The following is a 26,443-nucleotide window of genomic DNA, read 5'->3' as shown; positions in this document are numbered from 1 at the left end:
CCCAAACAGATAAATCAACCTCTGATAATGGATGAAGGTTCGAAACCAGGCCAGGAATACAATAAATATGCGTTCTACGACGGATAAAATCAATGATAGTAAATGTGTCCAGTATACGTAGCTTCAGATTAACGTATTGGATTCCTTCGCGGAAATCTCGGGTTCGAATCCAGCTGTTTGGCACTAAGATTTCCTCTTCTTAGCGAGCTTCTTTTAGCTAGCTCACTATCCGGTAACCAGAGAACAATATCCGGAGGCCAGCAGTGCTCCCCAGGCGTACCAATATTCTCATTGGAAATAATAATAATAATTGATTTAACCTATTCGTGATCAGTTAGTTTCAACAATTTTGATTGAAAGTAACTGCAAAATATGAGCTGTTATTTTTGAAAGTGTAATAAGTCCATTTCTAATAATTATAATTAAAACAACTTTCTTATTGCAATTATTTTTGATTATTGCTACTTCAGTGTACGCTGTTCGTTAGCAGATTACAGTAAAAGAAAAATAAGTTTAAAATATATTTGCTTTAAAAGTGTTGCTCGGGAGTCTTTCTCGATGTAAAGCAAGCCTTCGATCGAGTATGGCACCCGGGCTTGCTCTGGAAACTCAAGGGCATTCTTCCGTTCACTCACTTCCTCATCTTGAAGTCCTATTTGTCTGATCGTCATTTTCAAATTCAAATCAGGACATCGTTTTCAGCTAAACATCGTATTGAAGCGGGGTGTTCCTCAAGGAAGCCTCTTAGGACCTATCCTATATGTTATATACACTGCAGACATACCAATCCATCCTGAAACTGTCCTTCTAACTTATGCAGATGATACCGCGATACTTTCTCCTCACATTGATCCGGTAACTTCACACAGAAACCTTCAAACTCATCTCTTTTCTCTTGAGGAACGGTTTAAAAAATGGAAAATCAAGTTAAATGAAAGCAAATCTCAAAATATTACTTTTACTCTCAGCCGCATCACTCTTCCTCCGATCTTCTATGACTCAATTCCAATTCCTCCTGCCAATGTTGTCCGTTATCTTGGGCTTTATTTAGAAAAAAGACTGTCTTGGAACCCGCATACACGACTTAAACGAACTGAAGTTAACAGGCGTTATCGACTACTTAAAAGACTACTAGACCAACGTTCAAAACTTTCACTTAATAACAAACGACTGATTTACAATTCCATACTAAAACCCGCCTGGACGTACTGGAGGGTTCAACGAAACGCTCCAATATTCAACGAATTCAATCTCTCCAGTCTAAAATTCTCCGCACTATCGTTAAACAGCTCCATTTTATGTTTCAAATCTAACCATCCACACAGACCTGGAAATTCCGGTTTTTGGGTCAGATTGCACCAACTCGCTACAAAAAGTTTTCATCAGAACTTGCACTCTCATACCAATCCTCTTGTCCGCCATTTATCATCTCCTCACCATCCAGATCATCCTCCTAGTCGATTGGAAAGTCAGTGGCCTCACGATTTTCTCTCTTCTGAAGAGACTAGCTGATCCCTGGAGAGGACTTAGGGAGTGTTATCACTGAGGTAACTTCTCCCCGTCAATTAGTGGAGTTTGTAATTAGTGTCAGTTATTGTCATTGTTACTAATAGCGTGCCTAGCGCTGGTGTAACTTTACAAATAAATTAAAAAAAAAAAAAAATTGCTTTAAAGATCTTAACGAAGTAATTTTCATTTTTATATTTTTAATATAACTGAAATTAAAAAATAAAAATAAACATGGTTATTCGTGTATTTAAATGTCTTCATTTTAATTATTACTTTTTACATAAAAACCCATTTCAGTAAAAAGCTATAATATCTATAAAAATATGGACTTAAATTTACTCCTGTTTTTATTTCTTGTAATATGTTATTTTTGAAAGTGGTATAAGTCCATTTGGAGCTAAAAAAAATCGTTTATTTATTTAAGAATTGTAATAATTATCATTTCATAATAAAATTTAAAGGGTGTATAGTGTTAATAACATCACTTGAATAGATTATGGTTTACGAATATTTTTAAATGTTAATTCAAATGCAAAACCTTAAATATCTCGATATATGGACTTATGGCACTTTCAAAAATAACAGCTCATATCTACCCAATTCATATGTGGACCTATTACCACGAACTGTTTGGTTAATACTTGAACAACATTATTTTGCCCCGAAGTATTATTTCAATTGGAACAACAAAAAAACGTTCCATTTAATGATAGACAGATGTGGTGTACGATACTTTATATTTACAACAATTTGAACTCGACTTTCTCCTGTATAGCAAGAAATGAAATTATGTTGGCAACAATGAACGCAATTTGAATACAGTTCAGATCAGCTGGGTTAGTTGAGGTTAGTTTCATTGTGTGGAAATCGATTACTTATTTTATAAAACGAAGTTAGAGAAAAAGTTGCGAAATGCAGTTTTTACCGGAAATACTTCATATATAGTTTTCAAAAACTATGATTTCTACTTCCGTTAGCGTGAAATCCTACATAACAAAGAATGTTTCCATCACAAGAGTCACTATTTTACACTTTTTGTTACTACTATACTCTTCCAAATTTAAATTTCCGTTATATTGCAACAGTTTCCACACCTGCAGGAAGTGAAAGTAAAAATGACGTATACAGAGAAACAATCCTACAGACCCTATGCTGACGTTTCTCTCTTAACATAATTAGAACTACAAAAATTTTCTTGATAGCAACGCCATCTCTGAGCTAGGCCGGGAACTTTTTCACGACGCCTAAGTAATTTTTTCATACTCGTACAACAATCTGTAGAATTGAAGTAATAATCCTCCTGAGTCTTTTGAATGAACAACAAACAGTCTGTAAAAAAAAAAAAAAGATAACTTAAACTGGCTAACCAGTAAATCTTCTGTAAACAACTTCATTGTCGGTACAGTTCTAGTGTTGTAGAATGTATAAATTAAAAGACAAAACAACAACAACCAGCGTAGTTACCTGAAGATTATCTAAGAATATAAATATGGCCGACATTATCTTGTGTTTTATTGCGTCACAAGTTATAGCTGATAGCGTTAATGGAGGGACTAGTTATACTAACTAATAATACATGTATCACTTTGTGAACGCTACGGAATATTAAATAGAAAGAGAATGAAGGACCTTGCTACCTTCTAGAACCAAAGCTTCGAGAGTACGCTGTGGTAAAAAAAAAAAGCACAGAGTTGAAGGAGATAGACAACTGTAGCCCCAGGACTGCGCATTGACAAGACATACACACTCACATACTGCCTAAACGGAAGTAACCCCCTCCTCTCTTCACCCACGTTCTTGCGACAATGTTCCAATCGAAAGCCATAGACTGAGCACGCGAATAGAATAGATTAAATTAAGGAGGCCTCAAGGCCTACGCCACTGCGACCCCTTTGGATCTATTGTGGCTCCCCGACTTTAGAGCTCACCCTCCAGACCTGTCCTTTTAATCAAACTCTTAATGCTGGAGAGCGACTACCTGGGTAAAGCTCACAGGCCTTGGTTTTTCCTCCCCGAGAAGTAACATCCTTAGCCCAGACAAGCCCCTCACACTGACACAACACATTGCAGTGCCGTTTCCTTCTCTTCCTCCACCTGACAGAACCTACAGAGGCTATCATCTGCCAGGCCCATACGATGCATGTGTTTTCTGAGCCTGCAGTGGCCAGTTAATAAGCCTACAATTATCCTTATAACCCCACTGCCTTGACGGATTAATTCTGCGGTCAGCCTTGGCGAATAGCAGCCTCTGATGAACTCCTTCGCCTGTCTCTGTCCAGTGGTGGCGAGCCACCACTCCTGAGACCTACTCTGCACCCACAAATTAATGGCCGCAGTCTTAACACACTTCGAAACCCCAAAACAGGGCTCCGGGCCAACGAAGTGTCCCGCAGGGCCTTCCCGGGCCAATTAATCTGCCACTTCGTTTCCCTTATGTCCTGAATGACCAGGTACCCAAACCAGAAAGACCTTATTTTGGTCACTAATTTCCTTCAGGGCACCCAGACAGTCCCAAACCAGCCTTGAGTTGACCTGGTAGGAACTAATAGCTCGTAGAGCAGCCTGACTATCCGAGAAAATTACGACCTTAGAATTAATAATTCCTCGCCCGCGAAGAAAAAAAGAAAATCGCTGTAGTTGTTTTATAAGAAAAACCCAAGAAATGGAAAATCTGTTTAAGGAAAGTGGCACTTCCGGTTGATCTCAGAAGTAAGCTCAAAGTTGGACTTCCGTTACGCACGCAAACAGTTCAAATTGTCAAAAAATAAAAGACGCACTTTTTCCTCCACAGGAAGTTTAAAACGTGCATTTCCAGCGAAAACTCCGGAAATACTTATTGGTTCCTTTCGAGCGGTAAAGAGAAAGTAAACTTGGAATGTATAAAAAAAATAATAATAATTCACGAATAACTTACTAGTCATTTAATAAATAATATAAAAAATAAAAAAATCATTATTTACAGAGAAAGGTTGGCAGAATTGTACAGGTCATAGGGGGGCCACCGTTTCGTCCTTTAATAATCCAGTAGAGAAGAAATAAATGAAGCCACCACACAGTCGGATTTACCGGGTGAATGCATGGGGATACAACAAACAACATCTGGGAGCAGAGTGCGCTTCGTTCTCACGGGAACTTCTTTAAATGACAGGATTTCTAATTTATCTAACTTTTGAACTGGAAGACTTGCCGAGGAGGTATTGCTCCTTCGTTATAAAATCATGTCCAGGGGAATGTAGATATTTTTACTATCTCTTGCAACTTGCAAGTCTCGAGTAGAACGTTTCAAGACAAATTTTGAGCTTTCTTTTAAAATACGTATAAGTTTTGAAGTTATATTATAGGTATGAATGTAATAAACATTAGGTCAAGAACGAAAAATGTTTGAAGCTGCTAGAAAATCTTAAATTACGGAACATTCTATTATTTATAGCACTTCCGGATTGTCGATTATCATCAAACTAGGAAATCAGTCCATTCTGTCTCACATTTGATTCTTATCAATATTAAATAGGTGATAAGCCAGTACAACTAGCTGTAATGACACTTTAGAGAATAGCCTAAACACCCAAATATGCCCTTAATCGATTTTCAAGGAGAAATGTTTCAAATAAAAGTTACAAATCTAAGTATTTATCGATTAGCACAATCGGCTTTGTTTTAATTTAAGTATTTTCTCTGTCATGTAATACTTCCGGTCGAGCGATTTTGAACCAAAGCCTTTTAAATATCAAATTATAACTTTCTGCAATTTTACGATTTTTAGTTATGGTGGGATGCATACGCACAGATCAATTTCTAAAACCATGGGGACGGTTACTTCCGGTAATAAGTTAAAATCGATAATCTGCACGACTACGGTACCTTCTTTTAATATGTACGAATAGATAACAATAAAAAGGTTTTAAAAAAGTTCGCCTTATAAGTCTCTAATTTCGATCTAAAAGTACCTTTAATGGTTTAATATAGTAAAATAATGACAGAATTATGTTTAATATTGACCTTCAATCATCTGATTTACTTGTTACAATTATAAATTTAAATAAATTTATTTGATAATAAATAAAGTAACAGCTGGGCAAAGAAATAATTTTGGTTGCTATGTTTTGTGAGAATGTTATGTTTGGTTGCTAAGGAAGGTTGCAAAACTAGTGGTGTTGAACGTATATGTAACTGTGTGTGTTATTTACAACTAGTACAAACACAGAGATGTTCAAGGGCGTAGTTTAAGACTGACTAATGTGTATGTATGTTTATTTATAATAAAGTAAACACTGATATGAAAAAGGCGTGTATTAGTAAAAAAAAAAATACAGGGTTAGAGAGGCAAACTAGCCTGACCTATGGAGGACATTGAGTAGGGTACAGCCGATACTCAACGAGGTGAATGACCTGAGATTGACCTATATCCCACACCAGAGAGTAGTACAGCCATTCTCTCTCTCTCGGCCATTCAATGTTGGTTCTCTTTCTCTTCTACAGTAAATGGCCAAACAATTTTACTTTCATATTAATTCTGCAGGTAGAGGAGAGAGATATTGATTCTCCTCTCTCACTTAATTTAACAATGAATAGTTTTTCATTCAATTTTTACTTTCTCCTTACCTTTTTTTTCAGACGAAGTTGTAATCGTGCTGATTTTGGATTTTGCGCATTTTATGGTAATACTACACAGTTTTATGGTCCTCTAAAAACGAAAAATTGTATTTAATAAAACTGTGTGGAGCATAACTAAAAGAGTGGAAGATCTCCGATAGCTCGGGATTGATCTTTGGCTCAGAAGCAACCTTTCGATCTAAATCAGGTTCAACTGAAGGGCCACTTTTTTTTAAACTCTGTTAATGTGTATAAATCAAATTATACATTTTAAAATGCATTCAAAAGCTTGCCTTTAAAAGGTTTCATTTTGGGATAGTGTGGATGGCCTCCTTACCTGTACTGCCAGCAGAATTAGTCAAATTCCATACTTTGAATAACATCCGATCGGAAGTGTCACAGTGGATCTAAATTTTTTCCCTCCCAATTTTTAGGTAACTATAAAAGACTTAACAGTAAATAATGTTTTCATTTTTTCAAAAAAATTATGTTGCATCGGCTTCTTCTACTAAGAAACGGTTCCCGAATCAGTGCACATTCAACTGCCTAATACTAAAAGCAATGTCTAGAGTTCAAAAAAATTGTACTACGCAAATTGCAGCTGTAGAAAGTGATGAGAGATTCACGCCAGATTGGTTTCCGGTGTGATGTGAGAGCTGGTCCAGAATCTTCATCATGGTTACCCAAGTAGGACTGATAATCTTCTTACTGATGGATTACAAGATTATTTACAAAATTTTGCTGAATAAGAGTTTGAGGATCATGAGAACAAGCGAAAGTGATTCGAGACCCCGCTTAGCCGAATTAGGGCGACAGCTTTTTCAAGTTCTTCCACAGTTACCATCCCCGGGGGTGATGCTTACCTAACGGCTCTTCTCAAGGCGCATGTGTGTGACCCGGTTTGTGTTGACCACTAGAAATGTGTATGGCCTTGGGCGGCTTTATAAAGGCTTAAGCCGCGCCTTATAATTCCATCCATTTGTGTGTGTAATCACCAATATTGTATGTGAACATTTCTGTTTTGGTTCAGCCGCAAGCATGTAGACGGTTAGGTTAGGTTTTTTTTTTTTGTGCACAAACTGAATCTATACCAATCTACATGTTACAACATGCATAATACAGTCAGACCAGGTCACGTTCCGCTGCACAAAGTAACTACAGATTTACTATAATTCTCTTCTTGGTTTGGGAGCAAGCAAATTGTTCAAACTGTAAAAAATAACAATTGCTATTGAAATCTAATATCGATTTTCACCCACTCCGTTTTTTTTGCATCTAACTTTTAGAGTTCTGACACGTTACAATGTTTTATCGAACGATCTGTTCGTAGTCACAATTGAAAAAAGTATCGAATGTCGAAACAAATTTTGGGCATTCTACTTATTTCGACCGGTTGACTCTGACGTATGAGACGGAAACATAAGTGAAATCAAATTCTCAACACCAACCTGATTAATTAACACCTACCTCTGAGGATGTATGCAAGTCCGAAACAGGCGCGCTACGACAATAAAATCAGCTAGGTTACCCAGCACAGCTGATCTAACCATATTTCCCATTGATAAAAACCTGGTACTGCCGGTTACGAACAAATCATTAAGTTTTGTTTCCTGTGATGTATCCCGTTATTCAGCTAGTCGTCGTATTAACAAGAATAATTGGAAACAAATATAAACTTATTTTGGTTTTTTTACTGCACCATGGGTGTTCCAAATAAATGCAGTGTGCTGTTGCAATTTCCAAGCGATGCAAAACACAAACACACACCCACCACTCCAACTTTATCGTAATCCATATTATTTAATACGGCCGTTTGTATGTAAGTGCGTTACTTTTAGAGGCCAAGTACCTGATCGTGTTGAACAAGTTAACTATTTAGCCCCGCAATATTGTCAGTGTGGCCACGTATAATTCTTGAATTTTCAATGTAGTGTCAACACTGATCGACCGACCTCTCTCGCTTCCCGGGCATAAAAACTGGAAACTCTCTCACATACAAAATTGCTGTGTGCTACAGATTGGCCAACGTCCATATATAAATACGAAACATCCCTCTTTCTTTTTTTTTTGTTTACGTTACGTAGAATACCAATTCAAATACTTCCGATGTGAACACCCACTAGACTTTTTCTTACCGCTGTTCTCAAAGGTTTATACCTACGAATTCTTGGGAGTCTAAGAAAAATTGTTAACCTTTAAAGTAACTCAAACGTAAACTAGAGATGCCTACTGATCAGAAAAAACACTTTGGTCTTTGGATTCACTGGATTTGAATCAGGTCGACCATTGAAAAACTAATTCCAAAAACTGTTCTCAAATTCCGTAGATTTTTATCTTTAGTACATTAATATCAATAACATAATTTAAACTTACAGCTGAAAAAGTCAAGTAAAAGGGTTGATTAAATGACAAATCAGCCAGTAGCCAACATTTCCATTCACATTTCAGCTCGTAAATTCAGCCATTTAGAAACGTACGAAAAAGTTTTATAATGTTTTATTTAAGTTTGATAACGATAGCATCATTTAAGTAATTTTACAGCTTTAAATTGTCATTAATATAGTTTAGAATTTATTAGATGACCCAGACCCTTATGCTGCACAATATTTGTTCAGTAAAGTATAGTACCCATTTAACTTTTAGATTCATTGTAATAGGAGATATTTAAATAAATTTAACCTAAACATAAATTTCGCATACTTGCAATATGAGAAAGAAAAAACTCTTAACTTCCTGGATATCTCACTCACTATAAGAGACAACAACTTAGAATTCAGAATATTCAGAGAGCCCACGTCCAGTGACACTATTATACATAAACTAGTAGCTCTGAGATTAACCTGGCAGATTGAAAACTAAGCCTCTTGTAATGGACCAAACTATCAGTGAGAACTCAACATCATTCGCACAATTAATAGTTATACCACCAATACTCTTATTATTAAATAAATTACTTTACTTTAACATGCACTAATATTCACTTTAAAAATCATGTTAATCAAGAGACATCACGAACGAGTTAAAAAAAGATGGCCGCCGGTAACTGGCCAGGCTGATCAGCTGGTAAAGGAAGGTTATTTTATCAGCTGTTTATTAAGCTTAGTCCTTTTTTTCTCATTTCTATTCATTGAACCATCTACAAAAATAAATTGTAATTAGCGAATTGGGGTTTTTTATTTCATCGATTTATTTTAAAGTTGTTCCTTTTAAATTGATTATAATTAGTTCCCAATTAGCATTCATCTTTACGTGTAAGATTAGAGATACTGCTGACCTGAATGTAGCAAGGCTTCTATTTCTCCCCTAGTGGTACCTCCTTCTTTAAGAATGTCTGCAATGTATGGAGATAGCATAAGATTTCTTGGCCATCATCAAAACTGAAGATGTTGTGCTCTGCTTTTGTCTCTGTGCAATCTCTTTGATGGTGACCCATTTTGCTGCACTTAATACTGCAACTGTTTGGACACTTATTGATTAGGTAAAGGGTACAAAAACTGGGGCTAACTCTTCTTCCATTGCATTTACAGTTGTGAGACCCCCCTAAAGGGCACATCTACAAAAAAAAAAATCCAAATCGAATGACACCACATTCATGAAAATCGACCCCGGAATATGCACCTACGACGCCTACTAGAACAGCCTTGATGGAAATCTATTCTATTCTAACGGTTCCGGAACATTATCTCCCACTTAGCTTGCATGCCACAGGTACTTAGCTGATCGTTATGGATATCTAAGTACACACACCTCTGTTGGAAGAAGAACAGTTTCTGGCACGGTCAAGTCCATATTATGCAACGGGAACTATGAACTGGATTACCATTAGTATGCATTCCATTGTTGTTTTCTCACACTTATATGCTCTCTTTATTTATTTTTATTTTTTTATCGATAAATAGCGGTAAGATGGTGTTTCGAAATACCGGAAGTACAGTTAATCATGCCTAATCCAAAACTAATCCGTCAAAAAGAATTTACTCGTAAGGAGGCAAATGTCAGAACTGCAAATGCTTGGACTAAAACCAAGTAGAATCCTAATTTTAAAAAATCTGTTCACCGGAAGGACGAATGAAATATGTTTAAAACACGTCCATTGTCATTGTTTGTTGCAGCAGCGATTTCCCCCGAAAGTGCTCAACACCTATTGGATAGTGAATTAGAAAATAATTCAAAACCATTCAATTAGAAGCCATATGCAAATAAATTTATAAAAGCGCATTCTTATTGCACAAAAAGATATGCCCAATCTTTATGTCTTTTATTCGTTTTCCAATATTTTAACCAATATTCACAACTTTTCCGCATCTGGCGTACATTAGAAGTAAGCAAAATATTATGTTAAAAAAATCTTTTTAATTTTTGGAATTGTTTACAAGGAAAATAATTCCATAAATTTGTAATTCATTAAATAAATATGGGGGCAACATTTGTAATTAGTTTTTAGTTTTTTCTTTTGTGCGGTTGTACAAACTGTAAAGTGTTGGTAAACCTGTTCTAGAGGTAGGGGAGGAACCCTAAGAGCAGTACAAATTCCGCTACTGTGCAATCTTTAAGGTAACTGGTCGGTCATTCAAGCTGTTATATCACCAGTTATCTTTATGTTAGACAATAAATATGTTCAGTTATCTATTTAAAGGCTAAATTTAAACAACACTTTTTTGTTTATATAGTTTCTTTATCTCGGTAGCAATAATGATTTCTCGTGTCTGTAGATGAGATGATGTGTTGCGGCAGTGGTAGCTGCTGTTCTCATGCCGTTATTTGTCCTTATTCGAAGCTCTCCTGTCAAACACATATCCTTCCTTCTACACCATAACTGCACACTCCCCAAACTACAGAATACTCATTTACTAAAAGGCTGAACACTATGTCCCGGTAACGGTCTATCTTTAACGTTACCGCAGAAATGGGGAAGGTTCACAACATGTTATTATACCACATTCCACAATCTTTATAACCTCAATTTTATTTTTTTTGTTCAGATAACTTTTCTATTTTTACTTTCTTTCATTTAGGTTAAGCAAGGGGGTAAGAATTGCGATCGCGTCAGGTTTTTTCAATTTAGAATTTTCATAGTGAAAACCCTCCGTTTTGTGGTTCCCTGGGTCCGAAAAAAGTGATTTTTTTTTTTTGAAAATTTTGTGTGTCAACAAAATATCTCATAAAATACAAATAGCTGGAAGGTGTAAATTGGTATTTAGATTTATCCCCAACAGACTGGAATCCCTCTGCCAAAAGTAACTCTTTACTGAGTACGAATTTTTTTGTTCTTTTAAAAGCGTTCACAACCCTGAAATGTAACAATTAAACCTTTTGGCTGGTTACAATATTAATGTTTGGGTAAATGTAAACAATATAAGACAAGGTTCCACCACTAGCTGGACCATAAAGAATAAAATCTAATTTACAATCGTTACCTTGAGATAAATATAAAAACAAGTGACATTTTCAAGTGATAACTAGGTTTCAATGTGATTCAAGTTTTTTTCGTATATACGTGATGGAAGGCCTACTACATAATCAAGGTAAGCGCCTAGAAAGTATTCACATATTACGAGATGTTTGCAGAACATAAAAAAAAAAGAATACGTATTCTATTTCTTCATCTCATAGTTTTAAAGTTTAAATGTTTTAGTATGTATGTAGGTCTTAACTGTGGAGGATGTTTTAAATTTTTTTGGAATCAGATACGTGATATAGCGGTCCAACTCGAGAGGCGTGCAGACCTCATATGTATATTATGTAGTTCTCTTTTTTTGGTTTGGTAATTAAGAACTATATTTGGACAAAGTTATTCTGTTACGCAGGGTCTAAAAGAAATTTACAGCGCAGTTTACAATCGCTTGGCGTTCAGTAACGATTACTTTTATTTCCTTCAGGACAAACTCTGTAAAACTTTCTCTTACTGTAGCTTTTACATTTTTTCGCACTTATTAAGATTGTACAGTTTGTAAAAGTACCAATTACACCAGAATGGCACTCGATTAGGTGCACTTAAAGTACCCTATTCGTCCTCATAATGTCCGTATTTTCTAAAACAATTATTCAAAGCTACAGATACTGCTCTAAAAGCTTATTTTCAGGTTGCATTGTGGGAACTAAAATACAGTATTGAATTTGAACTTTATGCATTATTTTCATTATTTAATTAATGTGATCTTAGTGGACGCGAACTTATCTGTGCTCACTATTCAAGCATAACTATGATTCAATTCAATGTAAAGATCAAGGTCACGACAAATAACTACTAATTATAGCTAGGCCTAGTAATATTGAGTAAGCATAGTCAAAACCGTGAGAATTTCTATCGTAGAACAAATAATTTAATGGGAACTCACATGACTGTCTCTTAATTTACTTAATTGAATTCTCTTCAAACGTATACTTTGTTCTAAAAGTGATTATTGACTTTAATATTACACTAGTTCACTGTAATAACGTAATAATGTTGAAGGAAAGGTCATAGCTTCCCAAGAATCATGCTGTATTCTCTGAGAACAAGGTTTCAAATCCAATTGAAAGACCTAACACTTGTGTTGCCCATGTACAAATGAATTCCAGAGTACGCTAAGCTTAAAGGAAATCGGAAGGAGCGGTTTCCAAAAACCGCACATCTGAATGGATGATTTTGTCCAAAAGTCTTATTGTAGGATCCACCAGAGAAACCTCAACTTCATTTATACAACATTTTGAACATTTTTTTTTTGCAAACAGGTTGTGGACGGTGGAGCGACCTCGCGGACAAGGTTCAAATTACCAAGCGGTGAGAAGATCATGCCGAGAACGAGGTTGTCTGTACGAAGATAATGAATTCCCGCCGCTGCCCAGATCTTTGTACAGACATAAGAAACCTCCAGTTCAGCCAATAGTCTGGATGAGACCGCATGTAAGTATATTAACAGCTGACTTCTGCTGAGGGTCCTCAAATTGGATAGATTTACTGGTAGTGTAAGTTAAATCGGTTCTTTAGTCAGCTCACTTAATTTGGAGTAGATTGAATTTAGGCTTAGAGGGAAGGGTTCTGCAGCCACCAGTAGGTAGACTTAATCATGCGGCAGGTCCTGAACCCAAGACCCTACTGCAATTACCAACTCTATATAGATCTAATAGGAGTACAGTGATTTCCCTAGGATAGCTTGCGTATTAACCTCTTTAGTCCCGAAATAAAGTGCACGTATAACAAAACTATTCATTACCAAAAAAAATTACGAAACATTTAAAAAAAATAATAATCAATCGATGTAACTAAATGAAAATAAATAATAAATAAAAAGATTCCCCCCACGTATAAAAGAACATTGTAACAAGTATTTAGCAGGTAGGTGTATAGGCCAATTATTATCAGGTTTTTAGTAACGGGAAGTCAGCGTTATTAGCATTACACTTTTTCTTTTTCTAATCCTTTTAGTACAACGAACTAAGCTTTTTTGGATCGGAAGTATGCAGTGTGGATATTATGTAGGCATTTGCAAATTTTATTTTTTATTTTTATTTTAGAAATCATATCTTTTGAGGTTAGTGCACCTCACTGTTCTTCGATCTTTTATACGCCAACTACAAAAATATTATATCCTCAGGGAATTTTTTTTTTTTACTTGGCGCTGGCTAAATTCGGCCGATTTAATTTGCATTATTTATATATTTTTTTTATTAAACTGTTTTGTTTTTAGCACCTAAAATTCATGTAGGCTAGAAAAATGGTCTAAAATAATTAACTTCAGTAAAAGCTCCAAGCTTAAAAAAAAAAATAGCGACAAGGTAATCCCAGTTTTTTGTTTTTCGCATTGTTCATAGAGCTCTGGTGAGCAATTAGACTAGTACGAAAAGAAGGCTGAAATAAGCTGGTTTGAACTCTCTTGAAACCTTAACTGAGGAAATGGGCCACTCAAATCTGCTGTACGGTGCTGTACAAGAACACCCAGGAATAACGCGAAGAAGTTGAAATGATCGGATATAAATTTTAAAAAAAATGACCTTTAGAGGCTTGTAACTGAATAGCAACACTGAGAATAGTGTGAAGGAAGGTTATATGAAGGTTATTTCTAGCCAGGTCTCATGTTTCGCTTGTAACTGTACGGAGTGAACAGTAATCGTTTTTGCCTTATTTAAGCCCTTAACCTGTGTTCCGATTGTAAACGATCTAGAATGAACTGTAAATAATACACTGTCAGGAAAATTCCTGAATTTCAACAATTGGGATCTGGTAGGTTTCTGGCACTCAACTAACGCTTAAAACGCTATCGAATTCGTTCAGTGAGACCAAGTGGTAAATTGGGTTTACAAGGGAAAATTAACTTTGTTTTTTCATTCGCTCTGTGCTTGAGAGATCCTGTTGCTATTTCCTGATTTTTTCGACAATCGAACCTTTTCTCATGACTACAAAAGTTGCGGTACCGCATGTGGAAAGTGGACAGTATTTTTAAAAAAATTGCAGTACAAAGGAGAATCGTGAGAATCATACCAGGAAACTTGTTTGTTGTTAGTTGGTTTACAAATTTAGTTTGAATAGCTTGGAATTGTCAAGAGATTCATTTATGACCATTTTAATAAGAGAGGTAACATTTTAAATGATAATTTAATAATAGTGCACTTCTCCCTAAAGTTATTTACATAATTAATTTTAATAAATAATATAATTAAGAAAACAAAACAAAAAAAAATACATGCAGTACACGTGGTCCATTGTTTAATCTTACTGTGGAAGACGACGTACCTTCTTCACGTGTCCTCACACGTGCCACTAATGATTAAAAAGGCACACCTAATAGTGGTGCATTGTTCACTTAATATTGTGAACGTATAATAATTAATAGTTTCATTTACTATTTCAATTAAATAGTGACTTGTTTTATGCAATCTTTCTCAGAGTTAAAAAAAAGTTCTTATAAAAAAAAACACACCATTTACTCTCTTTCTTACTGCAGTTCTCAAGATGCTAATCATTTCGACTTTTGTATAATTTAAAACAAGTTTCACTGAAAAATTAGTCAAACAAAAGATTTTGATCTATAAAAAAATGAGTTAAAAGAAAACTGTAGGCTGCATTTGAAAAGCTAGTGAAAGATCCGTTACTCCCATTATTTTGGTATTTCCACCAACTTAGGGATTTTTACCCTTCTTTATAATTTGTAAGACGTAGCACCGTACATTAAACAGAAATGGTACATTAAAGGAAAGAATAGCCTCTCTCCTATCCCGGAAGTTCTCTTAATGGATTTATCCCTGAAGAAAAAAAAAAAGATAAACTAAAAGTTGTCCACCATGAGTGCAATAGGACACAAAGCTTAAAGAAAGGACAAGTGGCACATCCGGTTTAGGAATGTTGATCGTTACGTTACAGTAAAATCCTCTGGTAGGACCCGTTCGAAATATAAGGTATTAGCTTGGTGCAAAGGTCAGTTTATGAGATAATTCGTGTACTTTGGGCTCTCGGGAGCTCTAGACGGACATTTTCGGCGAAAACTCCAAAGACAAGATTAGACATGATCATGCACAGCTACCCTGAGCTAATAACTCAAAGTAAAGAAGGTTCTCTGGTCTGAAATCACTTCCGGGCCATATTTCCTTGACCATCTTAAGTTTGTGCGGAGATTTGGTACTAAATGTTTTCATTTATTTTGTTATTGTTTTGCTTTTTTGTTAAAAGGAAATGTGCCAAAGGCCGAGGTTCACCAGCGATCCGAACAGTAGAAGCGACATAGAGAGCGGTGAACTGGGAGACACCTGGTTTGTCGGCGCTGTATCTTCATTAACCCTCACACCAAGGTTCCTGGACAGAATTGTTCCGCCCGACCAAAGTTTTGACACTACCAATAATTATTGTGGTCTATTTAGGTAAAATAGTTTTTCTAAAGAGATTATTATTAATCAGTGAACCATATTCAATTGTAAATAATGAATTTACTCAAAGCCTTAGGGTTGCTTTTCTCGACGTTTGCGCAAGCATTCAATAGAGTTTTCATAGTTTCTGGGCTTACTGTGGAAACCCTTAAGTATTCTACCGTTTTTCATCTTAAATCGCTACTTTTGCGTAAATCACTCTGCTTATCACCATTTGGAGGCTGGAGTTCCGCCAGCAACCATTTTTGGACCAGTTCTCTTCATCCTACACACCTTTTGATTCGCCCGCACTCTTTAATCTTTACTTTTACCGATGACGCTTTCTCCTCATTCAAATCTGGTAATTGTAAAACAGCATTTAAATTCTCCCGAAGAATGGTTCCAAAAATTTTTTCTTGAAAGTGAACGTTTAACACGTTTGCGAAGACCACCGATCCAGATCCAGCTGGTCTATGTGACTACTAAGCCACTCTCAAGTTCCTGTTGTCTAAGTACCTTAAGTTTAGGCCTAGCTTCTCAATTCTACTCTTTAGCTTGGCTTTGGTCAGTGGCATTGATACATTAAGCCCTTAAATTATATAGCAAACCCATCTCTTTAAGATAGAAAGCAGTAGGGCTCCCAAGGTCCTTGAAAGGTTAGCTATGACCTAACCGAGCCAATTCATCCGCCTTCTAGTTGTCCACTTATCCTGCGTGTCCTGCCACAGAGGTGAGCATACGACCTCATCCAAGTGACTGAATACCATCCCACACTAACACATAGAGGTAAGGTACTAAATGGCTTTCGTCGCCCCCGATAGTTGAAGGAAATGGCAATCCTCTTCTCAGTGATAATCTCTGGTAGTTATGTTTATATGAGCAAAGCCTAGATGTAATATCTTCTCTGAGATTAGAATTCAGATGATACTTTCAAAATTAATTCTGATTAATTTCGCTAATGGAATAGACTTGCGGATGATCATATTGTTGGTAGTGGATTAACCACATAAAATATTTAATAACTAGTTACAGATTAATGTCTAATTTTTATTTCTTTACATAAAATTTATAAATAAAGTAATAATCCTTAAGTTAAGAAAAGATTCTAACTTCAGCATCCGCTTGTTTTAGGTTTAGGTTTTGGCATTTCGGCGAATGGAAAGAAGTGCTAATAGACGATCGACTGCCAACTTATAAAGGTCGCTTAATATTCTCACATTCTACTAATCCAACAGAATTTTGGGTTGCCCTATTAGAAAAAGCTTACGCAAAGTGAGTAACGGAAAAAAAATTATTTATTTTCATGAGAAAATATCCAATTTTTTCATGCTACAAACAAATACAAAAAATTTCTGTTTAGATTATATGGTAGTTACGAGAGTCTGAGTCAAGGTGGTTCAACGACCAGAGCTTTACAAGACTTAACGGGTGGAATAGTCCAAAGCTTTGGACTTACCAATCAGGATAGATATCTTACTTACCAAGTACTCAACAGTGCTGTCCCCAGATCTAGTCTTCTAATTGCGACCATAAACCCGGTGAGTAGTCATTAAAATTTTGGTAGTTGTTTACTGGAGATCATTTGCTCCTGTGATTAACGTTCAGAATTCCCAGGTTCGTATCAAGTTGCTAACTCTTTGCTTCAATGTGATGTAACGTTAATAATTTTTTGCTAAAACCTTATCGTTTTAAGTTTGGTTCATTCTTGTAAACCAGAGATCTGTATATAAAAACGAGCATCAATCTGTTGACCCACTTTTCAACGTTGGTCTGAGAGATTTTTTACAGTTTCTTAAACTCATGGGATTCCGTAATTTCTAAAAAGCATCGATAGAGTTTTTTTTTTTTTTTCTTCGGCTCAGAAAAAAGTACAGAGCGCATTGGATGTTCTTGGGTGGAGACTGCCGGAAAATGATGCGTGTCGTCTGGAAATGTCTTTGCATGTCGTAGGCTTGCCAACTGCCTCAGCAGAGTTACTAGACTCCAGGCAGTTGCAGTTCGTGTCTAAACGGCAGAGACAATGTGTAGACAATTAATGCTGCTATTTCTTAAAAAGAAATTCTGAATGAATTTTTCTTCTTTTTTTTGTACAATATTTTTAGGAAAAGGACAGTAAACGACAATTGAGACTCCGAAATGGTCTAATGACGCAGACAGCGTATTCGGTAACAGGATTGGCTAGAGTGAGAGGTCATACGGGTGAAACACCACTAGTCCGTCTGCGCAATCCCTGGGGTAAAGGAGAGTGGACTGGCCCTTGGAGCGAGCGATCCTGGGAGTGGGATTCTCTGTCCGAACGGGATAAAGAATTGCTGAGTGTACGGGTGCGCAACGATGGTGAATTCTGGTTAGTTTGATTTTTCCTAATGTAAATAAACAATGGCACAAAATGCACTTCTTTTTTTTTTGCAACAGATGAACATTTTTTTTTTTTTTTTTTAATCGTATAGGATGTCATTTGAAGATTTTGCCAGACATTTCACCCATCTAGATTTAGTGCATATCGGGCCGGATGATTGGATGAGTGAACCAGCTTTGCAAACTAAACAACCATGGCGTGCGGTTCTGGCAAGGAGACGTTGGCGAAGTGGCTATAATGCTGGCGGTGGGCCAAACTTTTCTGGTAATTATAGTCTTTGGAGAATTGGTTTCTGTGTTTAAAATGAGTCTGGATATTTGGATAATGCTTGTGTAAGGGCAGAAATGTTACTTATGCTGGTAAGTTTTTGTGTAAATTGGGCATTGTAAGGGTAGAAGTTATGTAAAACTTACTACCGTAAGAAAAGTGGATGCCCCTTACCTAATCCAGTTTCCCTCAGTTGCCAAGACTTATGGGCATACCTCAAATCCTCTTATGATCTCCTGTTAGAAGAAGAATCTTGACGTTAAAGCCGTTCGAAAATCTGTTAGTCCTTTTCTATTAGGCTCTATTGCGCCCCTAGTGGAGCCAGGAAGAACTAATTGCTTTACAACACTCCTTCCAAATAGAGACATCACAATCACATCAATAGAGAATCTGTGGTAGGTTCTGGAAGGTTATACGAGGTGTGTTCAAAAAGTAACGGGAATTTTCGTTTTTTGAAAAAAATATTTATTTATTCATCTACATTAATATTGTCGCCTTCAAAGTAGTCCCCTTCGCATACAATACACTTGTGCCAGCGCTTTTTCCAATCCTCGAAACACTTCTGAAACTCGATCTTTGTGATAGCTTTCAGCTCTTTCAGCGATTCGCTTTTAATGTCATCTATGCTTGTAAAACGACGACCTTTTAATGTTCTCTTTATGTTTGGAAATAGAAAAAAGTCACATGGAGCCATGTCTGGCGAATATGGAGGCTGGGGCATCGTTAAAGTTTTGTTTTTGGCCAAAAATTCACGAACAAGCAATGAAGTGTGAGCAGGTGCATTATCGTGGTGCAAAATCCATGAATTGTTTTGCCACAAATCCGGGCGTTTTTTTCGGATTGCTTCACGCAAACGGCGTTGAACTTGTAGGTAGTACTCCTTATTGATTGTTTGACCTTGTGGCAAGAATTCATGATGCACTATGCCATTAAAATCGAAGAACACAGTGAGCATAACCTTCACATTCGACCGCACTTGTCGAGCCTTTTTCGGTCTTGGCGATCCAGAATGCCTCCACTGGGACGATTGAGCCTTAGTTTCGACATCATATCCGTAAACCCATGTTTCGTCACCTGTTATAACACGTTTCAGTAGATCCGCATCGTTGTCGACTTCATTGAGTGACTCTTGAGCAACTTCCATTCTCCGCTGTTTTTGTTCTAAATTCAACAATTTTGGAACAAATTTTGCTGCCACACGTTTCATACCCAAAACATCCGAAAAAATTTCATGGCATGAGCCAATTGATATGGCAACATCATCAGCGACTTCTCTGATTGTGATTCGGCGATCGTTCATAACCATTTCTTTCACTTTTTTCACGTTTTCATCGGTTGTTGATGTGCTTGGACGTCCAGGTCGTTCGTCATCTTCAACGTTTTCGCGGCCATCTTGGAAACGCTTATACCACTCGTAAATCCTTGTTTTACTCATAGCAGACTCACCATATGCCTTTATTAACATTTCACACACTTTATTACACTTTATTTCATTTTTTACGCAAAATTTAATACAAATTCTTTGATCCATTTTTTTTAACAAACAAAAATCGCCAAGCTCGAAAAACACGTCTAACCTTAACGGCTGCCACTTAAGAAGTAAACAATGAATATTACTGAAAATTTTATCGTACTTCAGGGGCATGTGTACCAACATAATAAAAAAAAAATTTACAATCAGACTCTCCAAACCCGCGAAATTTAAAAATTCCCGTTACTTTTTGAACACACCTCGTATATTTCTTTAACACCTGCTAACTATACAGAACATGCAAAATTTCCCGATCTTATATCTCTGCAGTCTTTGAAGGAAATCTATTGCAGACTCTTTCATCTCTCTACAGAATCTGTTGTTGATATCAAGTTCTAGGCCCAACTACTTTCCATGTTTTCCGACTCTATATTTCCCAAACCTTTTTTTTTGAACTGATAATTTTCCCACATTCTTAAACTCAGTCTTTAATGTCTGTTTGGAAAGGATAGGAATCTATTACCTCTGACAATACACTCAAGTTTAATTGCACGCATATTTCTATTCTGAATTTCCACATAAAAAGGGGTCCTACACGTTGACAACGTTTTACGGTCGAAACATGTTCGAGATTAAGGTGTAAATATAGATTCCTGGGGATGCCACTAAAACCTTGGTTAACATATTTCAACTGCAGTGAATGATTAAAATAATTTTTCAATCTGCCTCTAAATTCTCTTTTTTTTTTTTTTTTCTATTCCAGACACAACAGCCATGAATCCACAATTCCATATAATGATTCCAAGATCGACAAGCAATAAATGCCATGTGGTAGTCTCTGTGACACAATATTATGAAACAATGCCAGAAAATAAGAAGAAAAAACAACTTTATGCCATAGGATTTGCTGTTTACGAAATACCACCATCAATGACCCGACTGACTCCACAGTTTGTTACAGAACAAGTAAGGAGTTATCCTTAATTAGTAAGAAGATTCGAGAGTAAAATAAAGTAATTTTCAGACAATGTTGGTTTCTTATGTATATTGTATAGGAAAAGATGAAATTTTAAATTTAAGTTCAGGTTATAATTCAATATTTGGGTGACTCCGTATTTGAAACTTATTATATCCAGTTCAGTCGTTCATTCTCAGGGGGCTCCCTTGTTACCTGGTTGTTATAAGCAGTCTTATAAGTTTACTGCGTTCCTGACTTAAACTTTTGAATGTAATGATTTCTATTTTGCAACTAATAATTAACCGAACTCTAAGCCAAGTAAGATTTAAGTTAATCTACTCGTCGTATACTAGAGGTAATTTTGTTGTTATAAACTGGTTATAAATTACTTCAGTAAAAATTTGCAGGTCTTTCGATACTTCGAAGCGTTTTTCCCTGTTCGTCTTTTGTGTAAGTAACCCGTGGCTTTCAAAATTCCACTTCGATTAACACAAGTTGATTTTCTTTAAATGTTTTGTTTTTGTAAATTTTTCAAAAGCGATTCAAATGATTTTTTTTTCTATTGAAAGATGTGGTTAGATCCACAGTTGTGGATAAAATCGGCAAGATTTGTTTCTAATTCCGCCCCCCCCCCAAACATGTTCATGTTCTTGAAGAATAAGAAAATCTAATTAAAAATACCAAGTTTGAAGAGAAAGCAATGATCAGATGTGGACATTTCATTTTTTCTCATATTTGCTCTTCAAAAAATACTAAAGGTTTTCAAGAATGTCTATTAATGTTTCCCCAAGAAATGGATTGCCCTGCCATCTATCGGGCATCAGTAGAACTACTCTAGTTTTAATTCGACTCAACTAAAGTTAGGTTGTCAAATGATATTTTTTAGTTGAATTTTCAATATTATTACTTCTCCTTGATCCTATTATTTGTTTATTTTCCAGAAACCGTTGGATGTAACAAATCATTCAGTAGCTAGAGAAGTTGTTACATTTTTTACATTACCTCCTGGAGATTACATTGTAGTGCCACAGACTAATGTACCAAATTGTGATGGAAAATTTTTGTTACGAATATTAACAGATGAACAGAGTAATATTTGGTAAATCTTATTTTTTTACTTTTATTTTGTATTTAATTTGAGAATTAAATTAAATAATTATTGCATGTTTTTTCTTGCAACATATTTCATGTTTAACCATTAATCGAGATGCTTTCCAAACTATCCTGTCTTGGTTTATTCTGGACCAACTATTAGTATAATCTAAACTATTTTTTCTGAATTCCTCACTTACTACATCGTCCTAGATAGTTCAGGATCTTCCTCTTTACTCCTGCATTTTCACCTTACACGGCGGATTATCCTATACCCGGATTTCCATCTATCTTCAAAGATATCAACAGATTCTAATAGAGAAATTGAATTTTGAAATGTGCAATTTTAATGCTTAGTAATAGACAAATTTATAGATACACCACAGAACTCCCAATTTACGAGGGTCGTTTGAAAAGTCCGTGCAAAAATAAAAACTACTTAATTTTTGGGGGTAAACCTTTTTTATTTTTCAACATAGTCTCCTTTTAGGCTTAAACACTTCGTCCAACGCTGCTCTAGTTTGTTGATCCCTTCCGAATAATAGGATTTGTCCTAGTCTGAAAAATAGCCATTCGTTTCTGCAATCACCTCCTCGTTTGAATAAAATCTTTTTCCCGCCAGCCATTTCTTCATATTGGGGAACAAATAGTAGTCCGAGGGAGCCGAGTCTGGAAAATAGCGGGGATGTGAAACGAGTTGGAACCCTATTTTCATTAATTTTGCGACCACTACTGCTGAGGTGTGAGCTGGTGCGTTGTGATGGAAAAGGACTTTTTTGTGGGCCAATCGTGGGCGTTTTTCTTGCAGCTCGGTTTTCAAACGGTCCAATAACGATGAATAATATGCACCTGTAATAGTTTTACCTTTTTCCAGATAGTCGATGAGGATTATTCCTTGCGAATCCCAAAAGACAGTCGCCATAATCTTTCCGGCCGAAGGAACGGTCTTCGCCTGTTTTGGCGCAGATTCCCCCTTGGTAACCCATTTGGTCTCAGGAGTGTAGTGATGTATCCATGTTTCATCCACAGTGACGAAACGACGCTTAAAGTCCTGCGGATTCTTCTGGAACAGCTGCAAACCGTCTTTGCAACACTTCACACGATTTCGTTTTTGGTCAAGCGTGAGCAATCGCGGCACCCATCTTGCGGATAGCTTTGTCATGGTCCAAATGTATGATGCAAAATATTATGTACCCGTTCATTCGAGATGCCCACAGCACTAGCAATCTCACGCACCTTCCACTCTTCTGTCATCCATCACCAGATCATGGATTTTATCAATGATTTCTGGAGTAGTAACCTCAACATGGCGTCCAGAACGTTCAGCGTCACTTGTGCCCATATGGCCACTCCGAAAATTTTGAAACCACTTATAAACTGTTTAGTCTCCTGAGGCGTTTTGCCTTTCATAAATTAGTGTTTAATCAACACACGAAATTCTTTTTCGTCCATTTTTTGAAAATCACTCGACTTCCTCGATTCAAACGAACGCCAAACACAAAGAAATAGACCGATCTGGCTGAAACTTGGTGTGTGTTCTTCCAATAGATGCTACTAGCTAAACATAACCTCGATACGCGCCAGTGGTGCTATCTCTCTGACTTTGCACGGACTTTTCAAACGACCCTCGTATATGATAAATTATTTCAAAAATTCCATGAATATTTATTAAGCAACCTCTGCCTAACGCATTAGTCACTCAGTGATGATATTATTTTTAGTAACATGCCATGTTAAAATCAATTCTATTTGAAAACATGATGGGATAATCTCTAGAAAATTCGGAAAACTTTAAATCAGATTTAAAGCAAAACTACTCGCTAGGAAGGATTTAAATTTTCTATATTACGTCCAGCATTGCTTTTCCTACCATCTTTAAAAAAATAAATTGAATTTAACGATTTTTCATTTCAGGGAAGTCAACGAAGACAATATGGTATTTAGAAATATATCAGCTGAATTTCTAGAAGATTCTATAGTAATGGTAAGTTTTTTTACACTTCTCTTCCTATTCTAGTAAGAGGTGCTGTAATAACATTTCCGCTAACGTGTAAAAATAACGTGTAAATGTTATTTTATTTTCATGTTAACGATTTTTTTTTTTGACAACAAATTTTATTAAGTAATTGGGGTTAGAGAAAGTAATGTAATTGTTTCAAACCCAGAAAATATTTTCAATTAAACTAATAAATTTTATTTTTTTAAACATTTTACAGCCTGATGGTAAATCATTAGTAACAAAGTTGTTACTGAAATATCCTCCAGAAGTTGATGTTAATCAATTGCATAAAATTTTAAAATCACACTGGAAAGGTGATGGAATTATTTTTTTAAAAAACATTTATTGATATTATATCTTAAAAAAAAAAAAATTATACTTATTTATGCTTATATTTCTCTGTTACAGCTTATTTATTGGAGAAGCCTTCTTTGGAGTTGTGCAAAAGTTTAATCATGCTTAGGGACATAAATATTAGCGGTAGAATTAATATGTTCGATATACCTATACTAATGCATATGCTACAGTTTTGGAGGGTTAGTATTATTTAATTGGTAACATTTATTTTTCATAGTTGGAAGTTAAATCGACCTAAAGAAACAGACAGGCGTTTACTGCATTATACTATTATTTAGTAAATTTATTGCGTTAATTAGTAAATTATGGTACTCATTACATGAGTTTGTAGTATGAAATCTTATAATTTGAGGTTTAAGGAATACATTAATACCATTCTAGGCGGGGCGAAAGTTTAGAAGTTGTTTTGAAAATGACTATCCCAGATTAAAGGAACAAGGCTTTCCAGGGAAGTTCTAGGAAGATGGTAACCATTTCCTGGTGGCCTATGCTTCCCTCCCCATATATTGCACAGAAGGCACCCCCAAATGGAAAGTGTGAGAGGATTCTAGGGAGCTTATACTCCCCTCTAACCCTAGAGTAAACCACCCAGGGTGCAAAAATCCAGCCGATCTCTTGAAAAATTCTAGGGATCTTGAGAGCTGGGAGATTGGGGATAACCAAATTCCTGATTCTCAAATTCCCCCCCCCCTATATCTTTCTCCATCCAACGCAGGCTTTCTGTGAAGGTCACTTTTCGCTTTTTCGAAGCCTGCGATCGTCAGGAAAGGCTTCTTATAACGAGGGAGGAGGGTGTGTCTTGGAAAATATGTTCACGAGTCATTTTCCACTAAGCAAGTTAATCCTTCAGCACCAGTCGTTTGGCTTAAACTTGAGTTTCACCTATGCGTTCGCTAAACTCGAATAGATGCTCTATCACAGTAATGGCGAACCTATGACCCGCGGGTCAGGCACTGACCCGCGCAAGCTTTTTCACTGACCCACAATTGCTATGCAACCATTTGTTTGTTTACACGGGTTGATTTAGATTTTGCTAATTGTGTGGATAATTTATATTCTATCTGTATTTTTTTCAATCACGCATTTGACACTAAAGAAATTTAAATGCTATCTATGACCATTAGTTTGATCATTACAGTTCTAAAACGCAAATGACGACGAATGCTTTTGTAGTATTTGAAATAAAGCAAGTGTTTACAAAATATCAAATAAAATGTATAATTTTACTTATATTTTGTTTGTTAAAAAAAAATCAAATAACAATATTTTTATTTTTCTTCAGATAAAACACACTTTTGTAAGATTTTGTTCAGTTATGTTTGTAAAAAGAGACTTCCATAGCCACTTGTTTCGTTCCGTTTTACCCCGTTAAGCCATACTGAATTTTAAAGATGTTTAGTTTTGAAAATATTCAGTTTATAATTTTTAAACTTATTTCTTGTGCAAATGGGCATTAGTGACCCAAGAGCTAGTACTAAAAAAAAAAATGGACAAAATTTGACCCACGTCTCAAAAAGGTTCGCCATCCCTGCTCTATCATCATCTCTAAAAGACTCTACTTTTCTTTTGTGATGGTATTTTGAGTTTTTCTGTTGTTGGTCGGAAATGCCCGCAGGGTACACCCACTTTGCTGGAGAAGTGGCTAATTCGCTTTCTCGTACGGGCAAAGATGACAGTTTACAGATCAGATTGAAAAAAATCAACTGTTTTATCGATGTTAAAAAAAAATTAAAGAATGATAAATTATTTTCTGTTTACAGATAGCTTTTGAAAAATTCGATCGTGGCAATCACTCTAGTAAAACGTCCAGCTACAATCTGAGAGCGTTACTCTGGGAAGCCGGCAGTACAGTCAGTAACAAAGTGTTGGAATGTCTTGTACTGAGATTTGCCAAGAATACCATACTGTCAGCTGAATGTTTTGTCATGGCCATGGTTAGACTGCATTTGGCACATGGTAAATCATTTTTTTTTTGTTTATAGTTTGCCTTGAAAGGGCAATTGATGAATGATATGTAGA

At 36.0% G+C, this 26,443-nt stretch overlaps 1 protein-coding gene across 5 annotated transcripts in view; it reads left to right on the top strand.

The window, feature by feature from the left end:
• LOC141454851 (calpain-11-like) overlaps window positions 1-26,443 on the top strand; it is a 150,408-nt gene that overhangs the window by 123,171 nt on the left and 794 nt on the right. For 2 of the 5 annotated variants that reach the window (XM_074129488.1, XM_074129489.1), the window contains 12 exons: window positions 12,817-12,988; window positions 15,749-15,936; window positions 17,053-17,193; window positions 17,282-17,459; window positions 18,024-18,268; window positions 18,372-18,544; window positions 20,782-20,984; window positions 21,918-22,075; window positions 23,983-24,052; window positions 24,285-24,381; window positions 24,476-24,603; window positions 26,185-26,380. In XM_074129488.1, the coding sequence (XP_073985589.1) occupies window positions 12,817-12,988; window positions 15,749-15,936; window positions 17,053-17,193; window positions 17,282-17,459; window positions 18,024-18,268; window positions 18,372-18,544; window positions 20,782-20,984; window positions 21,918-22,075; window positions 23,983-24,052; window positions 24,285-24,381; window positions 24,476-24,603; window positions 26,185-26,380 (1,949 nt within the window). Of the gene's footprint in view, window positions 1-5,613; window positions 5,750-10,636; window positions 11,628-12,816; window positions 12,989-14,311; window positions 14,658-15,748; window positions 15,937-17,052; window positions 17,194-17,281; window positions 17,460-18,023; window positions 18,269-18,371; window positions 18,545-20,781; window positions 20,985-21,917; window positions 22,076-23,982; window positions 24,053-24,284; window positions 24,382-24,475; window positions 24,604-26,184; window positions 26,381-26,443 lie in introns of those variants that run through there. The other 3 variants (XM_074129492.1, XM_074129491.1, XM_074129490.1) reach the window with 3 other exon arrangements.

This window comes from Rhodnius prolixus, unplaced genomic scaffold (assembly GCF_049639745.1).
Source record: "Rhodnius prolixus isolate KJV_2025 unplaced genomic scaffold, Rpr scaffold_15, whole genome shotgun sequence".
Taxonomy (NCBI): Eukaryota; Metazoa; Arthropoda; class Insecta; order Hemiptera; family Reduviidae; genus Rhodnius; species Rhodnius prolixus.
Note: the sequence above shows the minus strand (reverse complement) of the source record. Positions and strands in the feature narration are given on the sequence as shown.